At 39.9% G+C, this 22,944-nt stretch overlaps 1 protein-coding gene and 1 long non-coding RNA gene across 4 annotated transcripts; both read right to left on the reverse strand.

The window, feature by feature from the left end:
- Positions 1-3,738: 3,738 nt before the first annotated feature.
- On the reverse strand, positions 3,739-6,590 carry LOC308323532. The gene is made up of 4 exons (XR_013964817.1): positions 6,508-6,590; positions 5,724-5,749; positions 4,103-4,140; positions 3,739-3,826 (listed from the first exon to the last, which is right to left on the reverse strand). It is a non-coding gene; the product is annotated as an uncharacterized lncRNA (long non-coding RNA).
- Positions 6,591-14,436: 7,846 nt separating this feature from the next.
- On the reverse strand, positions 14,437-21,297 carry ubfd1 (ubiquitin family domain containing 1). 3 transcript variants are annotated; one of them, XM_080775755.1, is made up of 7 exons: positions 21,170-21,297; positions 18,469-18,741; positions 18,146-18,354; positions 17,995-18,060; positions 17,176-17,281; positions 16,997-17,079; positions 14,437-14,858 (listed from the first exon to the last, which is right to left on the reverse strand). In XM_080775755.1, exons 1-7 carry the CDS (start codon positions 21,183-21,185, stop codon positions 14,748-14,750), a joined length of 864 nt encoding a protein of 287 aa, XP_080631881.1. In that variant the 5' UTR covers positions 21,186-21,297; the 3' UTR covers positions 14,437-14,747. The 3 variants fall into 3 exon arrangements, with proteins under 3 accessions (XP_080631881.1, XP_080631882.1, XP_080631880.1); XM_080775756.1 differs by lacking the exon at positions 14,437-14,858 and adding an exon at positions 14,865-15,691; XM_080775754.1 differs by lacking the exon at positions 14,437-14,858 and adding an exon at positions 14,865-15,779.
- Between the last annotated feature and the right edge of the window lie 1,647 nt (positions 21,298-22,944).

Raw genomic sequence — 22,944 nt, forward strand, 5'->3', positions numbered from 1 at the left:
CAAAACAATAATGAAAAAAGAAAAAAAAATGACAACTGCTCAAGGTTGTTTTTTTCCTAAGACGTGTACACCATGGGGTAATTCTCAGGACGTCTGGAGACGTCTTGGGCACAAATTGAGTACTGACAAAAGATACGTTTTAATGATTTTCAACGTTTTAGCTTCCAGTTTAAGATAAAACATTTGCCAAATGTACTGTAAGTGTATTGTTTACACAAAATTGGGATATTGTACTCTGGAGAACCATATGCCATTGCTTCCTACAAAACAGACCACCACTTTACTATACCTTTACACCCAATTTAGTCATTATGCTATTCCCTGTCACTTCTTGCTGCCACACCGGCTGGTCTCCTCTGATACACGTCACATTGCCCCACATAATTACACTAAACATGTAAGCAATTTAAAACCTAGTAGGAATGTGATTAACCTGTTGCCCCAGGTTTTAATGCACAGGGGAAATATGTGCTCCACCCCAACAGAAACGCCTGCTGTTATAACAGCAGGCGTTTATAACAAAGATGCCTTTCTTTCTCTTGTACAATTCTCTGCTACAATAATACATGACTGATAAGGGATGTCGTGATTCTTACATGGCATGTCTGATGAGTGACATTACAGGCAATCCCAGTAGCAGATGCGGTGGAGAACGAATCAACGTTTACTGACCTGCAAAATGACAGAAAACAAAACCAGGCGGTTCAGGACAGGTGGCATCACAGAACAATGTGAAGTGGCAAATATCTTTGATTAGAAGATAAACACACCCGGACGGTTAGCTAAACTGTCTGGGCACCTCGGCTGCCAAGCCAGTCGGACGGTGTGCCGCGGTTTCGACTCCCGAGCCTGACGGCCTTTGCCGCGTGTCTCTCTCTCCCCCTTTCCCGTCTATCTACTGTTCGCTATCAATAAAGGCATAAAAAGCCCCAAAAACAAATCTAGAAAAAAAAGAAGATAAATGCAGTGCAACGGTTCCCAAAAGTTCCGGGGCCAAAAGATACATTTGGTGTCTCCCTGTGACCCACGTGTACCCAAAATGGGTCTGTTTGGGAGCCACATACTGTATCATGGCATGCACTGTATGGGGAAACTCACAAGATTTGGTGGAATACAGCTGTGACATTGTGAGGCATCTCCATGTTGTTTGGCATGAAGCACCTGACAGCCGGCAGAATAACATACTGGAACCAGTCATCCATGCTGGAGATGTTGAAATTGCTGACAGAGGGCGCTTGGCCCACAACGGTTTCATTTCCCAAGGAGAAGTTGTTAGATAAATGACCAGCCAGTTCTATCAAGGTCAAGTTCACTGTGGCCTCCGTCAGGTGATTCTAACGAGAGACAAAAAAATGAAAATAATGTCACCTGTTTCACTTGGATATCCAACGTACAGAAGTGTAAACTCCTTTTAACTGCTCAAAGTACCTGATTGATGGTGGAAACTACAGTATTGATAAAGCTCCACAGTGGCTTAAAGAAAGACAGGAAGTCTTTGAAATCCTGTAACCACATAGATATGAAACAGTCAGGGTCACAGCAAGTCTTACAAGTAATTATCAACATTGAAAAGACTCAAACAGATACTCACCCTCTCACGTTCAAGTGTTTGTGTAGCATTATTTCCCGTCATGTTGGAGACAGTTGCATTTGATGGTAAGGTGGTAAGGTTATGGGTGGATTCGCGCACATGTTCATTGTTCATTAGAGGTGTAAGCAGGCTGAGAACAATGTGGCTGAGGGTGCAGTTGTTCATGTCTCCCATACCAGGGTGAAAGATCAACTCAGCCTTCTGCGCTGGACTGAGCAAAGGCAGGGCTTCCAACTGTGAGAGAGCATGTTGAGTTATACTTATTGCACACGGCTGGCGCCTCACGCCGGAAATAACAGATCTACAAGCTTGTAGATCAGCTAATTTCCATGCATGACACAACCAAATATAAATTTTACATAGACACAGATTATAGCAATCGATAAGATATGAATCATTGTGACCTTTCCTTCATACATTGTACTTTCGTATAGTCCTTATAGTTTGTACACTTACACCACTGAAATTCCTGTTCAGTGAAGAGAGTTCTCTTAGGTGGGCATAGATGGAGAAGCCTCTGAAGTTCTGCATTAGCCAGTCCTTACTGTTGGTTCCAGGACTGACACAACCTTTTAAAAGATCACTAGCATTATTCACAAAGCAATATCACCATCTGTTGTTGAACGACATCAAGTACATATCCAATATCCGGCCGACATACAAAATTATATTTACCTGTGGTATCATTTCTTGCAAGAAAGCCACGTATGAAATGCATGTAGATCAATTTTTGCTGAGGAGGTTTCATTTCCTTCATGTGAGCACTCAATTCATTAACCCTGCAAATGTTCCAAAATAAAATGAGTGCAATTCTGTCATAGAGTTAGACTGTTGTATGTTTCTGTGATATCACACAACTTTATGTTGCTGCTGTGTTTCACCCACATAATCTGGTAGGTTTGGCAGTTGAATTTGTCTGCGCTCAGACAGGAGAGGAACCGGTGGGATACAGATGTTAGGTGTGGTCTAAGCATGACATGAAACCACACTCTGGTGAAGTTGGCATCATGGAACCCCTCCCCTGTCCTGTTGAAGTCGAGCCCTTGAATTAACTCCAAGAGCTGCAAATCCTTGTCAGATCTCTGCACGGGTGAACAGGACAAATGTCTTCAAAGAGCAGCTCAAGGAGATACACATTTGCAGCAGTTGATGTATGAAATTGTTTAATACAGTGGTTCCCAAAGATTGTAGCTCAAGGCCCAAAAGAGGAATTCGATTAGTTAGCCCGGGGCCCAAACTAGTGAAAATAGCAGAGCACGCAAGTACTGCCAACTTCTACAAACATACTCTCAGCCCCTCCCTCCATTAAAGTAAAGACGAAAACAACAAACAAACTTTTAAAGAAATCCGATATTAATACAAAATACAATTCTACAACCACCCACCCACCCAACATTGAAACATATCAGTGACCACCGAGGACAGGCCTACATTCCAACATACCATACATATCGTACGCAGCCGACCACGGTACTTGTGCGCCCTGCTTGCGCAAGTAATAATAACCTTCCATCTAATCTATCTAATAATCTATCTAATAATTTAGCTAAAGCATGTGAGAGGAATTTGAGAGGTTTCAAGAGAGTATGGAGTATGGCTATACTGTACCATAAAGGAGAATAAATCAAAGGCCTGGTGCATGACAACCATTAGCCTCCGTTTCTGTTCCACGTTGCTCTCAGACAGCCCTGAGCAATTCAGGAACTTGGCAAAGGTGGCCTTTGAGAGCTAAAATAAAACACACAATTACATATTTTATTCAACAAGTTGAATTCCAAACAGAACACGACATGCATCTTATAGCACCATAATACCTACCTGATTCATACTTGTGCGATATGCCATGCACCGAAAATAACAGATCTACAAGCTTGTACAGATCTACAAGCTCGTAGCCTACAGTAGATCTGTGAGCTTGTAGAGCTGCTATTTTCGGTGTATGACACTTGCACTCAACTATAAAAGTATAAATAATAACCCCGATCCCGATGACTTACGGGATCATACATTCCTGCAGCAGTACTTCCGATAGTTGTAGTAATACTAGTAGTAGTATACATTCCTGTAGAAGTACTTCCGATAGTTGTAGTAGTATACATTCCTGTAGAAGTACTTCCAATAGTTGTAGTAGTAGTAGTATACGTTCCTGCAGAAGTACTTCCGATAGTTGTAGTAGTAGTAGTAGTAGTAGTAGCAGCAGTTGTACAGTTAGGAGTAGTAGTTCCGTTATCAGTGCTATAAAATTAAAACAAATCAATACATTAATCCTTTAAATGCTAAATTAAAATAGAATTCTAGTAGCAACATATGGGAAATATTTGACAGTGGGTGCATGTGTTTGGTCCGACGTACTAACAGTCATGAGTCAGACGAACCCAACCCTAAACCTAATTTCACAGCGACAGTGTTGTCAAAATAATGCCTGTCAGACTGTTATGTCGTATAATTTTATTATGCTCCCCTTTGACGGTGACGGGCATGTGGCATATGTCATTTAGTGACATACTGTACCTGCAGCTGGTTCCCCCAGGTCCACATTTTTCTGAGACCTTAATTGAAAGGGAAAAAGCTCATATGAGGATATACTGTATGGTACTTTGTTGTTGTAATGACTGCATTTTGTTGTATCTCTAAAGTTGCTTTGCTTTTTTTCTACTTTTTCCTACTTCAAATTATTACAGTATCACACAAAAGCAGCATTCATTTGCAACACATTTTGAGTCTAGATTGCCTGTTTTTGCTACTTTTGAATTTGAATCCTGAAAAGTAACAGATTTGGAGAGGTTTCCACCCGACAGCAACTTTTATTCAGAAGTGTACAGCCTATAGAATTGATGGATTGATTGATAATTTTATTAGAAAATAAGATGCAAAACAACAGTACAGGGTACAGTAACGCACATTTGGCCAATAGGACATCACAGAAGAAAGACCTTGTGGTCTTGTTTCCATCCGGGTCCCATGCATGCATTCACAACATCATCAACAATAACAACAATATAAATTTCTCCACAAGACATTAAATCTATGTACGGGTTGGAATAGAAATGAATTGGAGAGGGGGGGAATAGAGTTATGGCTTCTGTTGATCGGATGACAGTGACAGGTGCATTTTCAGTCCTTTCCAGGAAGGCACTGATGGCATGGAGGGCAGATCTGCATTTACAATTTTGAAAGTCAGTCCCATTTTCAATTGCTTGACTCTGTCTTCTACCCGGAGCCAACCTATGTTATCAAAATGTGTTACAAACAGGTGGGTCATGGGCCCTAGGCCCAGAAGAAGTCGGCTTAGTAGTTTGTTTTGGGAAGTCTGGAGCCTAGTTTTTTGTGCCATTGAGATGGCACAAAAAACAAGGGCTGAATAAGAGCTCCAGCTAATGTCCTGAGAGCACTCTTGTTAACAAAGGAGGAGATTCATTTTTCTCCAATTAATGTGTCTGACTCTGGGTGTGTACTGGAAAGTGTTTGTGTCTTGAGATGCATTGTCGGGGCTTATTCCGCAAGCAGCTACATTGATCAGCAGCAAATCTATTATGCATAATGCCAGTATGCATAATTATCTTGTCACATAATGTATTGTATATTTTTGAAATAGCTAACATCAATTGTATAATGGAGAACAGACTGCGCATATAGACTGCATAGGAGTCCTTAACCTTAACCCGATTTTTTTTTTTTTTTTAAAGAGTGAAAATAAGGCCAAATTTCAATTCTATATATTATATTCATTAGGCAACATTTGCAACAGCAATTAATAGTTCAATTTGTATAAGAGAATTTGATTCATGAATTATGATTTTTTTTTATAGTATAGTTATACTGTTTATGATCATTGTGATCATCAATCTCAACAAACACTAGATAGATACTTTATTATTTTGTCCTTGCGGAATTTTGTTTTGTGCCAATAAAACTGGTTTAATGTATTAGAACTCTCTAAAATAAAAAGTCCCCTTTAAATAATATTTGAATACAACTTAATTTTATGTCCATTGTTTATTCAATAATAGGCATTAATTTGAATTACGTTAATTCATTAATTAAGTTAATGTTCAACAGTTCAATAGCAATTGCTGAGACATACTGTATAAGGCATCAGATGAAGTACACAATAAAAGATCACAGCCTGTACCTGTTGGGCCCTGTAGACGATTAAACCTAGAGAAGATACAACATGAAATATTCAGTAAGTACATTTACTCAGTACTGAACTTACAGTGTAGTATAATCAGTACATTTACTTATTTACTTACTTTACCATTACATCTCAGAGGCAAATATTGTACTTTTTACTCAACAACACTGTTACTGCAACATGTGGTGATACGATTTGAATAAACAATCACATTTCAATCAATGAATACAAAATTAGGCAATGAAATAGCCGATCTACACTACACTACAAGTTAAAGTGAAAGTGGTTAAGTCTGTGTGTGAGTTTTATAAATATTGAGTCAATGAAAAGTATTAACAATAAATAGCTTGTGACTAAATAACACTGGCTCCATTGGAACACAGGTTCTTTTGTCCAAGCAACGGTTTTACAAGGTTTCTGCCCGACAGTGACGACATGCAATCAATAACTATAGTTAATTGCTTAATGTTTTCTGACACACCTATAGTGTTGCTTGCGACAGTGGCGTGCACAGACATTTAGAGGGGCAGGTGCTCAAGTGAAAAAAGGGCACCTTGTGCAGCGCGTGGAACCGGCCGGTTGCCTTAATAGTGTGAGATTTATAGATTGTGGGGCCTAAATAATATATTAGAAGCTTTTTTTATATCAAGAATTGATCAATGTCACCATGGTCCACATACATACATGTATGTAAAAATGTATCTGTGCTCGCCACTGGCTTGAGATTATAATAGTGATGCCTGCAGCCTTATATCCATCCAACCATAACACTTTTACTCACCTAATCTCACCATAGCAGTAGCGAGGGTGAGACAATTTAGATGTCCCATTTTGGCCCCCGGAGTAGCTCAACAGCCTCCCTCTAAATGAAGACACAAGCATACGCACACATCCACATTATCATTCCACATTTTCACATACATTTGGGTTCAAGTGGAACTTGAAATGAACATGTTTTACGACTCAAGTAGAATAGTGACTTCACGATTTTTCAAAAAATAGCAGATCTACCAGCTCATAGCACAACACATGAGCTTGAATGTAACTGCTATTTTTGAATAGCCAAAGTATAAAATAATGCTTTTTAGCTCAAATTTAAAATGACACAGATACTTTCCCGGTCTTGGTTTAAAGAAACAAATTAAAAGAAAGAACTCAATCATCCTCATATTTTCCCTGATGGAGACCAGTTGCTAGTCAAAACATGTTGGCTTTTAAAACTTTTTGTAAACATGATTAAATTAAAGTACCTTGATTTTTACACTCTCCTCCGTTAATCTTTGAATGCTCGGATCTCTCCTCTTCTTCAAAGAACACAAATAAATTGCACTAGGCTACTGTTGCTGGAATGAAATAATTACAGTGATGTCTATAGTGATTTAAGGTGTATGCATTATAAATACAGTACATGCATTTACATTTGTTTTTCAACTGTATAATATAGAATATGTCTTCTGTGGAAAACAAATAACTGTATCTTAATGTCACCCAAAACAATATTCAAATGTATAGCATATAGCCCCACATAGTGAAGATTAAATTAATCATAGAGAACATCATTTACCACAATAATTTGTCTTAAATCGTTGAGTTCATTCTATCCATTAAGCTTTAGAAAGATGGTCTTACCTGTCTCTATGCAACTGTGCTCTCACCAAAGTGAGCTGATGCTGAGGTGATAAATTAGGTTGGGTGTGGCATCACCGCCACATTCATTCATGGCTGTGTGAAACCGTCACTCAAATCGTTCATATAATAGGAGGGATTACTACAATATTGTGACGCCTAGATCTCCCTGACATTGATGTACAGTACAGGAATAGTAAGTAAGTAAGTACATTTCATTCATAAAGCACCAAGGTTACAAAGTGCTGTACAATGAACACAATTAAATCAATCAATACCACAGCACATTCTGACCTCCTTAACAGTTCTGAACTTCTGGTGCCCAATTAATCATTTAGGTGGAGCCAAAGCCATAGAGTAAGGGTCGATTCATACTCCTATTTTAGAGCCGAATAAAAGTCGGTTCGGCGCTGTAGAGCCTACAATTTGACGTCATTTGAGGTTCGGGGGGGCGGGTACCGTCCTAAAGTCGGCTCTTCGGTGCTACTGAAATTTTCTGACGAGCCGAAATCATTTCGGCACTACAGCGCCGAAACAGGAGTATGAATCGGCCCTAAGACAGAGTTCATGTACTCGGCTTGCATGAGCCCATATACTCGCAATGCATTCAGTAAACTTCCAGTTGTCCCTTTTCAATAGAATTGTAGAAGAGCCTGGCCCCATGAAGTGAACGGAGTTGGCGTAACTCTGTCTTACTCTATGGCTCTGGGTGGAGCTAAGTGAAAATATTACAGGTTAGACTCACACACACACACACACACACACACACACACACACACACACACACACACACACACACACACACACACACACACACACACACACACACACACACACACACACACACACACACACACACACACACACACCTAGGTTGAACCAGTTTTTATACTGCAGATTCTACAGGACTATAGGCTTTGCAAATTTCAATCAGATTAATCACATTTTATTAATGTTTTTTATTTGTGGCTTTCACCTTTATTTTATATTTTTTTATGGAGGGACAGACAGTAGGCTGACAGGAAATGGGGAGAGAGATGGGGGAAAGACATGCAGTAAAGGCCGTCGGGATCGGGAGTTTAACCCGCGGTACACTGCCAGACTGGATTACCAGCCAAGGTGCCTGGACCATTGAGCCATGGACAAGGCCAGATTAATCACATTTTTAAAATTAATTAATCACAGATTAATCACCATTGGAACTATGTCCAAAATATGTCCCGTTTATATTGTTGTGGGAACCGAAAGATAAGTGATGCGTCTCCATGTCTCTCACCCCGTTGTCGTGCTATGAGATTTGAGAAGCTGCCTATGTAAATTGTGCAGCCTTTTATGGAAATAACCGGACTTGTGTTGTTTCTCCATCCAGATGGGGCTTTCCAACTTTCCAACAACTTTTTTGTCAGGTGAAACCTGGCATAGGGCTATAACAGGCCCGTTTTAATTAGCGACTGTTACGAAACCCTTATATTAGCAAAGTCTAGAGGCTAGAGTAACACAACATAAATTATGAAAATGGGATACCAAGCATTAAAGGGGCAAACTTTTAGTGGTTTAAAGCAGGAAAAAATGTACAGTGTTTACAGAATGATCAGAAGTTACAAAACAAAAGTATGCCACTGCCAGGGGACACAGATGTTGCCAAAATAACAAACTTAATGTTTAATGTAAGTCGCTCTGGATTAAGAGCGTCTGCTAAATGCCTAAATTGTAAGGTGAACATAATACGGTCTAACTGACTGACATGAAAACAAAAGCCTGACTGCCTAGCTACACTGTCCATTGTGTCCAATGAGGATAAATACAAAAGTGGCAATCATCCCTTACCTAGTGTGGTTTAACATAGATTCTGCCTACGTGTAGTCTATGTATAGGGGCCCCTGTCTTACCTGTCCCAAGGCACAGGTGAGCATGATTGGTTGAAGGCGGAGCCAGGGAATAAGAGGCTGGCCAATGAGGGCTGCTGGAGTCAGCCACACTGGTGGTTATGGACCTCAGACCTGTAGAGAATGAAAGAAGGGAGAGGGAAGGAGAGACAGGGGAGGAATACAGAGAAACCTGCCTACGTGGCACGTAACAGCGACTTAGGTCACATTCACACCAGAGAGCTTTGCTGCGATTAAAACGAATCCTGCTGCGCATTTTCAGAAAGTGCACTTCGTTTGGCAGGTGTGAAGGCTCATTCAAATCCTAATGCGTATCAAAGAACCGCATTCTACTCCGAGCAAAAACAGGGATTTCGCTTCGCTTCCAATCGCACTTGATTACGATTCGGTGCAGGTGTGAATGCAATCCGCAGTAAATAAAGTAAATGAAGCAAACAATGTGGCGGCGCGGAGCTGAACACAGTTGGAGACGGAGAAGGCATATTTTACGCAGTGAAAAGATGTCCCGTTACCGTGGATAGACGTGGTCGAATGAGGAGACTGAAGCCTACAGAATATTCTGTCTGTCTGTCTGTGCGTGCGTGCCATAAACATGGAGTGCCGTCACTGTGTGGGGACTAGGGAGTAGGGACTTTCATCTCGATAAACTTGTAAACATTTTGCGCTGCTGTCTGTTAAATCAGTGCGCTCAGCGCTGTGCCTCCATGCCCAAAAGAACAGTGCGTGGCTGCATGCGTAGTGAGAGAGAGAGAGAGGGGGGGGGGGGGTCCATTCCCAGACGGCACGACACATGCACGTTATGAGTATAATTTTATCACCATAGATTTCACTGTGTAGGCTAGTTTATGAATGGAACACATTGATAAAGGTCCCCCCTGCTGCATTTCCAATTTCTGCGGATGACAGTGTGAAGGCAAACCGCAGGAAATGAAATATGCAAGAATCCCAATTTCTCCGCCCATACGCATCGAGTCTACCGAAGTATTGGGAAGAAATTGGGAATGTGACCTTAGTCATGAGTGACTCAGAGTGTAGAGTAGCAGAGTAGCGACACGCTTTGATCTTATTTTTTAATATATTTTTTATCCCACGATTTTGTAACCCATTTTTCACCCCTGTGTCAATCATCTAATGTGATCCTGGGCTCTACACACCCTCCACCAACCTAGTCCCCATACAAACTTTGATCTTGCCGCAAAGCGGGTGTCTGTGGGCTATAGTTCCAGCGGAGCGGCTGACAACAGCGGCTAATGTTATGAGCTAAACAGTGATTTAACCAACAAAAGAACATTGCAAACAAACAAAAACAACGGCTGCGAGGTTGTGACAGATTACCAAAAAAAAGTGAACGTTAGAAAAAAGGGAAAAAAAGGGCAGATGCACAAGGACGCGCTTAATTGTTTCACCTGTCATCATGTCATCATTTCTTGATTTTATTGTTGTGCCACTGTTGAGGAGGCACTATAAGAACAATGATGTTCTGAATGCCAGCAGTGATGACAGCTGCATTGGATGTGCATGGCATGCATGTGCTGTGCCAATAAACAGCATTCTGAATGTTTAGGGACACCTGTAAAATCATTGGCACAAACACCAAGTTCAGGTGTGGTGTCTCAATGAAAGAAATGCCTCGCGAGCGTGCAATGAAAGGGAGCGATGTGGATTCTGTGCAATGTTGTTTATAATTATGAATTTATGATGTTCCCTTTCAAAGCCAAAATAAAGGGTGGAGAGATACATTGTCACCGGTATGAAACACAATAACAAGCGCATCTCCTTTTGTGACAGTACAATACTGTCTCAAAATTGTATGCCCGAATGACACCAAATAATAATGGAATTAATATTTTTCAACATTAAGTAAACAACGTGGATACATTGCCAAACACCATGGAGAAAGATGACTCAGAAGAAGACAACACAAAGGGCTGTATTTTGCGTGTCTTAAGTACCAGGTCTTATTCCCTAACTTGAGTAAACTAAAGACCTGGAGGCGTGATCAATGCTCTTTGGCCACTCAGAATAGCCAAATGGCATTGATCACGCCTCCAGGTCTTTAGTTTACTCAAGTTAGGGATATAAGACCTGGTACTTAAGACACGCAAAATACATCCAAAAGTCTCATATGGGAGCTATATAGAAAAACAAGGAGCAGGCATAAACAAAAATATAGTGGGCAGGCCGAGGTCAAATACTGTACATGAGAGATCAGAACGTCATACAGGCAAGGGTTTGGCAAAAATTACTTTGTTGTCAAGAAAACAGACCAAAACACAGAACAAGGCTTGACAGCTTCATTGGCATTAACACGTATGATATGGCAAAGCTTGAGTGACACGCAAAGCCTACTGTAAGAATACTGAATGCCTGGATTGTGCTGGTGCAGAACTGCACAACAGGCTTGCTTTGGGAAATATGAAAAACAGGTTGAAGGCACATATTGCGCGTGCGTGCGTACACTACACACACACACACACACACACACACACACACACACACACACACACACACACACACACACACACACACACACACACACACACACACACACACACACACACACACACACACACACACACACACACACACACACACACACACACACACACACACACACACCACAATTTAGGCATTCAGCAGACGCTCTTAATCCAGAGCGATTTACAGTAAGCAAGAACAATCAGACTTTGAAGATATGGGGGTGCCATACCTTTGGTTGCTTTTGGCCATCATCAGAATTTTGTACTCTGTGCGGGCAGTAACCAGAGTAATGGAGGGAGCGGAGAAGGGGGGAGACGTGAGAATTTTGTCTGGTTGACGATAGGGATGGGTCCGATTAATCGATAATCATTAATAGGATCCGAAATCGATTATTAAAATTTTAATTAAAATCTGTTGGAAAGGCAATATTGTTATCTAAACAGGACAGGGCTATAGGTCTACCAAAGTGTGCCTGGGATGTGTCTGTGTAGCTGCATGACTGAGAGGAGTGTGAGTGACTGTGTGAGTAGAGATTGATTCCAATCAAGATACAGGTTTGGAGGATTTAGCAGGTGTTGGGAACTTACCTAATCAGGCCTAGTCTGGGGTTGCTATGGTGATCAATTGGCTCAACACTGGTACAGGGACCACCAGTGGTTAGTAACCAAATGGACCCTTATTAACTCTCAAGAGTTAAAGTTATTGTTAATCATCTACATCAGGGGTTCCCAAACTTTTTTGACTTAGGTACCCAGGCAGATTTTTTTGATTTGTAGGGTTCCAAGTCCAAAATGGAAAGATAGTTAGCTTCTGCATGAGGGAGAAGCTCAGTCTTATCTGGGTTCAGTTTGAGGGCTGATGGATTGATGAAATGGGGATGGGGTTTTTAGAGCCCCATAAGCATTCTTGCAACCAGCCCTTGTGACATACTGTACCAGCTCATTGAAATGTCACCTACAAATGACACTCTTAAACACAGCAGGTGGGTGTCACTCGCTCACTCCTAACATATTTTACCTCTTAACTCACTCACTGTAGTGAGCTAAATCCTTGAGATCAAAATTGAACAGACATGAATGTTGACGGTCCACTTCATGCAGGGAAACTACAGAGAGAATGCTTTAGGCTCTATATGTTGAACCGACTCTCTTCTAGAGACCTCATTTTACTATGTTCTCAAAATCAACAATTTCAGATTAATTGAAGGTGGGGGCCGCATGTGGCCCCCGGGCCGCCAGTTGCCCATGCATGTCATAAATGGACCAAACTGCCATGCAGTATGTCCAAAACGGTACCTGAAACAACATATTTTCAGATGGGGGTCGGCAGACAAATATTTTTGGGGTCTTTGACATGAAAATGTTTGAGAAGCACAGACACAAAAACATAGGTTTTTCAGAAAACTGTCATGATTTAGAAGTCATTTGTAGAATGTAGCAGAATCAAGTTCAGTGAACGTTTCGTGAAGATTCTTGTAAACCACGTTTTTTCTGTTCTATGGACCCTAGACGACAAAAAAAAAAACGGTTTACATTTTTTATTTCCGCCCTAACAATATTTTATCACCATGGCAATACATGGATATGTGTAGTAATATTGTGTCCGTCTGTATTTCTGTCGACATCATTTCTCCAAATCTGCCAGGCCGATTTACACCAAATTTGGTCCAGGAGTGTATGATGTGCTCTAGAAGACGCCATAACAGTGATCGGCCTATTGGTGGTGCTATAGCAACCAATTCAAAAAGCTAATTCATGACTACCGGTATTCACAAACTACTTGTCCAATTTCAATGAAAATTGCTTGGTTGTTGCACCAAGGACTTTTTTTGCCTACAATTGACACGACTACGCCCAGTACATAGCCGACCGATTATGTCGACATAAATACAGACACGCACAATATTTCTATACATTGCCATGTTTTGCCATGGTGATAAAATATTGTTAGGGCGGAAATACAAAATGTAAACAATTGTGTCCTCTAGGGTCCATAGAAACAGAAAAAACATGGTTTACAAGAATCTTCACGAAACGTTCACTTAAGTACAAAATGACATATACACTACATGTTCATGTAATCACCTTTACCTGATGAAGATCAGATGTGGTCGCATCTCCCTCTCTCCATGCTGGATACATTTCTGGACCTTTTTGTCAAATCGGGCATGCATTTGGTTTGATCCATCAGTAAACTATCTTGTATATTATAAAATTAGACAACTTTTTCTGAAAGGAAGAACAGTGTGCATTGCATTAATACATTATGGAATATAGATTCTCAGAGCTAAACCAAAATACAAAAAGTAGAGCTTTCCAGAATAATAAGTACTTTTTAACACTCAAGGTGACAGGTAACACCATTAAATATCCATTTATAAAGCCTTCAATGCAGTACTCTTACCAGTCTTTATGTACATATACACCAATATTCCCCATTACTCACGCCTGATGGTTAAGAAGTTGAACCAAAAGCATATGCTGCCCTCTTCTGATAAAATAGACGTACTGCAGTAGAACATGTGTTCCAAAATCAATACACCATTCAGAGTTAAACCAACCTTCAAGGCAGAAATTATTAATCAAAATTATTTAATTAATATTGGTGTGGACCAAACATGGAATGGAATATATACATTATACACACACTATTTGGGAGTTGGATGGGTGGGGGTCATTAATGAGGCAAACAGGACAAACAAAGAATGTCCTACTGCATAATTTTCTTAAATAAGTTTTATTTCTTTAAGAATAACTGAGGAAACATGTTAGCAATTTCTGTACAATTGTTTCATTGTTTTCTCTTGCATTTGCTGAAAACCTTGAATGATAAACTGGGTTGAGAAATACGATGTGGCCACATAGTGCACTTAAAAACCCAAAAGAATATTGATTAGTCCACAGGCATCCTTCAGTTTGCTTCTCTAATAAGCAAGAAGTTCCTTTAAGCCTCCTTTATTTCTCCAGTTTCATTTGTCATTGGCTCCTCTTCTCAATCCCAGTTCTTCATTGTCAAAAATAGAGGCACATTAGAAATACTGCCATTTTCCAAGGACTGTGTCTTTGATTGCATCGACAAACTGTGTAGGAACCCAGTAGACCCAATACTGGGAAGCTTCTGTTGGACCCAACTGAAAAGCCTACGAAGAAATAGAAATGAAAAGAAAGAAAAACAGGAAAGCATATCAAATAGTCATACATTCATTCATTCAATCATATGCTAATTTAGATTACATTTAAAAGACCAGGCAAGCCTAGTTCAACCGTACACAGGATATACTGTAGCCGGCCGACTTCCCTCTTATTTGCGATCTTATCAGTTCTGTTGACTTAAGTTAACCCTAACCCACAATGAGGTTTGATGCCGAAACATGTCCGTCTTTGCCCGTGCCTTTAATAAAAAGTACCAAAAGGACTTCCGAGTGCTGCTGGCTATTCTTTTCATACTGCTCCGGTGCTTGAATGGTAAACTGGAAGTCAAGCGATTATTTCATATATAGAATACATGGATTAAAGACAAAATAAAATCTCACGACTGAAAATATCAGGTGAATAGATCACAGATTGAGGCTTTAACCTTTTCTTTTAAATGAAATATACTGTGACTATTAAGATGTCATGGAAGATGTTTCTTAACACATTACTAGTTTGACCACTTCAAATGCTTCAATCTTAAATAACTGAAAATAACCCATCTGCAAGCTTGGATGTCGGCTATTTTTGCTACATGCTTCCATAGAAGACCTGCTGACTGCAGAGTCCAACCTCTGTTTTGTCTATTATAAAATATTGACAACTTTCTTTCCAGTTGCTTGATGGGTAATTACATGATTTGAATTGATAAGAACTCACCCAGTAAAAGATATATGAAATGCCTGGCTGCATATCAGTGCACTACACACATTTCCGTGTCGAGTTTGTCAGAGAAGCAAGGAAATGGGATACTGGCCTGGTAGACTGCTGGCTGTAATCACTGCATGAGGGAGTGATTGTGGTGGTGCGTGTTTTAACAATGGGGAGTCAGTCAGTAACAGACACAGCCGATTATATGGCAGCTCCCCCTTCTCCCCCAAGGACAGGAAAAAAATAATAATTGAGTTACAGTATTTTATGTAAGACCAGTGGCTGACCATCTATCCAAATAACACAGCCAATTATGTCTTTTATCCCTCCGTTTAGCTCAGCTGTAACCGATTGTACATTGTAAAGAACAATGAACTGAGGAGCAGGGATTGAATGCTTGCTCTTTTGCTACAAAAAGTGCACCAGATGATAAACAGTTATGACAAGATTTTGAAAACTTCACACTGTAGCAGAGACAATGATTTGAACACTTCACACTGTAGCAGAGACCAGGGACTAAGAAACAATTTAAGCAAGATAAAACGAGACCTTTGAATAGTAACATTTCTTGTGCACTGAATTTGAATACCAATAACATTTCTAGGGCCCCAGTACTAATTTCATGGCTATACACAAAGCCCACTATTATTATTTAGACAAAAAAAGGCCCTCTAAATCCTGACCTACCTGTAAGTTCTGCGCTAGCTTAGCTTGCTTTCAGGTTTTATAAGATCCTAAAGACCCCAGATTGTCTCATTTTGAGCAGAAAAAGGACAAATAAGCATGCGTGCTTATGCGTGCATCCGTATGTAGGCTGTCTAACATGCGAGTAAAGGCAAAATAAAAGGGGGGGGGGGGGGGAATTGCGAGACGAGGTCCCTTGTCTTGGCACAGGTGGGTCATGGAGAGAAAAATGAGGCCCCGCGTTCTTGGCATACTTTAGCAGAGTCATGAAGCAATAGCAAAACAAGGCTTGTATATATCTCCCCAGAATGACTCAATATACTGTATCATCAAATCACGACAGAAGTATACACTTCTTATACTAGACTAAATATCAATTTGGTGGTCAAATTATTGATTATCAGACATACATTGTTTGATAAACACCCTATACCCAAAGAAGCCTTTTGGGCAAAACCTTATGTATGCATATGATTCTTCACAGCGCTTTTCCACTTTGCTGTTATATTGTCCCTTGAGCACCTTTGACTTATTTTCCAAATATTTTGTTTAACAAGTTGTTGCTGAATTTCTTACTGTAGGATGAGACTGATTGCATTTAAAATCTGGGTTCAAGCGAGATGACATAGCTCAAAAGTGCCTGCCCTTATTTATGAATGATTCGGCCATTTAAAACAAATATTCTTACTTGGGTGTTAACTTGTATTTCTCAAAGTATCATTCACATATAGTAAACAGTACGAAACGTTACCATCATGTGATAGCCATCGTGGTCTTCAATGGGTTCAGTCACTACGTTTTTTATGGAGGCCATCGGCACCTTCTCTGTTCTCTCTGCAGAGAAGAAAACGGAATGATGACAAACACATTTACGTCAGTATCTTTTCTCTGCAATAAGGTTAAGAAAAATGAGGCTGACCATCATCTTACCCTTAGTTCCAATCCACAACTGATCTTGTTCCAGTTTGAATGTGAGTCTAACTTTCCCACCGGATTTGTTAAACATTCCGGATAAAGGCACTGATGGTAAGCGTTCCTGTTTAACAAAATGAGAGAGCACTTGCTAGTCATTAGAGGACAGACAAAAGGGTTATTCATAGCATCTACTACTACTATATTAGATTTGACAGACTGTAAATATACTTATCAGATACGTATACGTATCAGATATGTGTTACAATGACAACATTATAATACTTAAAAACATACAATTAAATGGTTTGATTATACTACTGAACAACAGATGAGCTAGGAACCACATCTTTTGCTTTGTTTTTTGTTATTTTTCTCTGAATGTAAACAAAAGATATGATCCTTGAATCCTTGACACAAATACTCATGTTTATGATACATAGATGCTTATATTTCTAGAGGGTGACCCCATAGATGGGATGGTAAACGATGTTATTTATTTTCTTTATATACTGTACTTTACTGTCCAATATTATTGTGTGTGGGTATGACTGTGAGAGTGTGTGGGGGTGTATGCGTGTGTGTATGTACGCGTACGCTCACATAATGTTTTAATTTTATTATTATCCTGTCTGTGTGTGATCTCCTACAATTATAGCATTTATCTACTGTTTTTACTTTTTATTTACTGAGTTGGCAACACATATTGTAATGTTCGATTGTTTGTCTTTTTGCTTTCTGTATGTCCTTGTATGTCATTTCTGTTCATGAAAAATGAATACATTTTAAGTTGAAAAAAAATTAAAACATACAATTATGGAGAAAAGTTGTTCTCACCTTTGTTCCTTTAACTGCTTGCATTATGTCTTCTGGTTTACCTTTGTCCAAAACCTTCCTGTGTTGCTGAAATAAAAATACAAGTTCAACAACATAACTCCAAAAATCTAATAACTGTATGTTTTTTCCACATGAAGACACAAAACCTTACCTTTTGATTGCATAAAGGCTCTTTTTTGTTTTCTTCAGCTTTCTCTTCCTGCTTCATGACTTCTTTGGGTGTATTCACAGCTAATACATCATTTATTGTAGACCCTACCACCATTATTTTTGCACCATTGGTAATTTTAATTTCACGTAGCGTCTTCTCTTCGTGAAGTAATCCCTTGTACATCACTTTCTGCATTGATGGTGGAAGACCTAACAATAGTGAGAGAAAAACAGGTGGCATTGGGTACTTGTCTGCTGGATAGATACTTCTTCTAACAGTTTGTATCCTGTTTAAATTTGAACATTGTATTAAGCTGCTCATACCAGTGAGTGAATGGATCTTCTCTTTCAGTTGGGCTCCTGTGTTATCGATGGGAATTTTGAGATCATATTTAATCTTGTTCCAAATGATCTTCAGATCCACCATCTCCTGGTTTTCATCTGTGTCATCTCCATTGCTAATACTAGAGTCCTGAGTTGTGGTGTTTTCCCCATCTGTTTGTGATACAGTTTCAGGGTCCACTTGGTCAGCATTTTCATGTAGTGGTTCATCTTCGTTTGGCTTGGCCTCAGCCTCCATTATAACTTCTTCGCTTCCTGAAACAGCGTAGAAACGTTTAGCATTATAATAATAATAGCTCAGATTTATGTAGCGCTTTTCTAAATACCCAAAGCACTTTACAAGGGAAAACTAGGAACAGACTTTATTAAGAGGAAAAAACAAAATAAAACATAACAGATATAGGGTTAAAAAGATAAAAGGATAAACGAGACGTCAACTGGGGAAAGCTATTTTGCTATTTTTTATAACTGCCAAGTGCCAACCACACCCTATTGCTGCACCAGATAGAATGTGATACACTGCCATTATGTCGCCTGCCTGCGACTCTTACCTACAATACTACACAGAGCACACAAGATTTATATTGTGTTACTAATTGTATGGTATTCCTTGTGTTATGTAAAACCACTCAACTGCATTTCACAGGCAATAATGATAATCTAACCTGAAGGTTTTCATGGCATTTTAGTTGAGGTACGAAGGCATGAATGCCGGTACGAATAGGCCCTTTTAAGTTAAAAAAGGGCAAAATAATACAAAACAGCATGGTCCCAAAACAAACTCATGAAAGACTTAAAGCTGCTATAAGGAACTTTAATGACTTTATTTTGTATTTCTTTTTTGGTATTCAGACAGCCAGCAATGAGTAAAACGCTCCCAAAAAGAATTTAGTCTCTGACACATCTAGGGGCCACAATCCGCATTCAAAGATGTTCCTAGAAGCTTTGTCTTTGGTCGGAAAAAAAAAAACCTGGTCGAAATGACTAACCAATCAGGAAGTAGACATGGAAATCGACCAATGACAAAGCTTCTTCTTCATTAAATTGACGACATATTATTGCTTATAGCAGCTTTAAACAATAACAATTTGACAGGACAGAGAGACTGTCAAACAGAATGTGGACATTGTAATGGGTTCCGTTTCCTGTCAACTCATAGTTGTTTAGACCGAGACTCCTAACATATAGCATTAGGGGGACACAGACAGTATTATAGGTCTCAGGTCTAGTCATGGGACCCCTCTGTGCACTATTTTAAGTTAAAGCCATATCCCAGACTCTACATTTTTTTTGAGTGGTGCAACCACTCCTATTGGTCTGACCTACCACTCACTTCAGATGATTTTTAAATATGTCCTTGCTATTCGTGTACCAGACAGACCCAATTTAGAATTAATTTCCTCCAGTCTTGGTCTGGACTGGATAGTTTAGATCAGATGACAGCTTCATATATTAAGCCGCAGCGTCTAGCAAATAAATGAATATTCTTGAATGGTCTTTTGTGTCGCACACTACACTTATAATCACTGCCGAACAGATGAGTTAATCATGCCACTGCCACCGAACACGATTGTGGGATAATTTAACTGATCTACCCAAAAGGTGATGAGTGCAAATGCAAAATGTGCAATAGTTGGAACTTATTGGATTTGATTAATGCTACAAGCAGGTGAGATGGTTGTCAATAGGCAGCATGAGCTATATTTATCTATAGCAGTCCACTCAAGTGAATCTAGTCCACCAACAACAGTTACTTGCCAAGATGTAACATAGCTTACTTTCCCTTGAGCAAGGTCTGTTCAAGACCAAATCCAAGTAACATAAGTATGTTAGTTATAGTTAAGGTTAGTTAACTTAATTAAATATTAGGATATTATTATATATTTAAATGTCTCTGTGAATTAAATACACAGGACCACAATGTAAATAAGCCCTCAGGGCTTTTTGTGTTATCATTCCAGGACCATTGTATAATCGATTCCACTGTACAATTTGCAAACTGCTAATAAAGTACCCATGAATCAATTAAAAAGTAATATTGGATATGGCTTCTTCTGTAAATGACGCAAGACATTACAAAGAAACCGCTGACATCATGATGGAAAACTCGAAAGCGCAAGTATACGGTGACATTATAGTCACACAACACAGTTAGTTTAAGATTATTTAGGGTGTGAATGTACACAATATAAAATGTATGTAAGGATCCATACGTGACATGATTGGACGTACAAAGCTATCTTACAGTTAGCAAGTACACTGTCAACATAACGGCTACATATGGAGCATTACTGACAACAATGAGGTTCCTTAACACCATTTCAGAATGGCTCTAGAAACTGCCACATCGCAACAAACATGCAACTGACTGGATTTATACGTTACGGGACGTCATGACAACAAAAAGCAACGGTTGTTTTGTTGTTTTATTTTTAAATTTTCTGCTAACCTAGCTATATGTTGCTAACGATGCCGATCTTTGGTTGCCGTGTGATAGCAGCACGTACGGTGAGAGAATGTGTTCAGAGTGTAGAATTATAACTGGCATTAAACCCTACACGAAATCATTGGACAAAATATATCGCCGTGTCCATTCTTGTCATTGTTATTTAATGGGAAATGTCTGTCGCGCAGTGTTACGATAGTTAAGAAGGAAATAAAACTATTTTCTCAATATACCCACCATCCTGGGTCGCCATGATGATTGTGTACAATCTGTTGTAGGCTGGCAGCTCAGTCTCGCGTTACCATGGGGTTACGTTTCCATTCCCATTATCTCCAATAAGCATCTGGTTCTGTCCACGCGAGATTAGGCTGCAGGAAAAAGGAGTACGTTGAAAAAGGAGAAGTCACACAGAAGGTTCCTGGAGGTACACGGTTCTAGAGGCACTGGCAAACTGATCAACTATACATGATGAATTCAATTTCATAATACATTAAATACTACTAAATTATAATTGCAACCTTTGTCAATCGCTCGAGGAAAATATAAGACCACATTCTTTCTGATCGGATATCTTCTTGTGCACAAACTGCACATCTGACCTCTCCTTCAATATTCTCCTTGACTGCGCGCAGTCGCACAGAAGCTTGCGCTCATGTGCTCAAATAACCTCACACTGTACACTAATGATGTTTGTTTGTCTGGGCCTATCTGTAGGGTCCGTGTATTTTGCGGTCATTTGAATTCTAATTTCGTATTTGACAAACATTATTCAGAATACGGGTTGGTGTTCTGAAAACTGTTAAATATACTGTTAAATATACTGTCAAATATATAAATGGTAAATTAAAACATATAATATGGTTCGTTTTCTGAATACTATTACTGTTTAGAAATTGTTCATTAAAAACTTAGAAATAGGTATTTAAAACTAAAATATAACCCGATTCTAGATTTTCGTTGGTGTCGTTCGAAACTCGAATTCAAAACAAGACGCACCGACCACTCGCCCTTGGCGAGTGGTCTTGGCGACTCGCCAAAAAGTGAAGACCACTCACCAAAAGGGGAAGACCACTCGGCCCGGGGCGAGATGTCTTCCCCTTTTGGCGAGAGATCTTCACTTTTTGTCTAGTGTTTTCTTCACTTTCAGCAACTGCAGCCATTGCTAGCTATACTGTGCTAAAGCAACTATTCGTGGGAATAGGCATGTACGGCTTGGGAAGCCGTATATGCACGTGGGATACACTGCCATGTCTTCCTTCGATTTCCCAAAAGTTGCAACTGATCTGACAGTGCCTGTTCCTCTCCGACGCTGATGTGCATCACTTCAATGTCCACAACTTCAGTTATGATATTTAGCATGGTGACTTCTCCTTGCACCAGCCATCCAAATACACTTTCCAGTGCAACTAGTCCTTCATTCAGTCTCTCCATTTTTCCTGTGACCATTTTCCAATATTGGTCTCCGCCAATTAGGACTACTAATTCCACTGCATCCCACTATAGGCTGAGGAAGAAATGCCACTTGACAGTTTTCAAATCAGCGTGTGAAGTGAGTGGTGCGCACTGGGGTCCTCGGGGGTCCCTGGAAGTTCCAGACCCACAGGAACACGGCCAGGGTGCCAGCCCGGTTCCGGTGAGCCGCCCGCGTCTGAAACGGTCGAGAAATGAAAGAGTGACCGTGTGGGGGTCCCCGGGGCCCCCGGAACATCCAGACCCCTATAGGAATGTGCCCAGGGGGCCGGTTCCGGCGAGCCGCCCCGCATCCGAAATGGTTGAGAAATGACAGTTAGCTGTGGCCTATAAACTCACCAGTTTATAAACTAACCAGCTTATAGGCCTATACACCACTGGCTCCAGAATAAAAAAATCTGTCTGTCAGGCTATGCACACACAGGCAATATTTTCAAGCATTCAATTTAGGTAGTCCAATGAAGTCATCATTGTGTGAGCTTGCAGATGCTATTTTTAAAACATCTCGAAAAACATTTTTAAACATCAATCTTGACTCTTGT

The sequence above is a fragment of the Protomyctophum bolini genome (assembly GCF_963924005.1).
Source record: "Protomyctophum bolini genome assembly, chromosome: 11".
In the NCBI taxonomy this organism is placed as follows: Eukaryota; Metazoa; Chordata; class Actinopteri; order Myctophiformes; family Myctophidae; genus Protomyctophum; species Protomyctophum bolini.

Bases quoted from the DNA above. Each gene is read 5' to 3' on its own strand.
- ubfd1 (XM_080775754.1), bottom strand. The intron at 18,061-18,145 runs GTAAGGTTTTGT...TTTTTATTTCAG, and splicing joins AGCCTTTATGCAATCAAAAG to CAACACAGGAAGGTTTTGGA. The intron at 15,780-16,996 runs GTAACGTTTCGT...TTGGGGGAGAAG, and splicing joins ACGATGGCTATCACATGATG to GGGGAGCTGCCATATAATCG.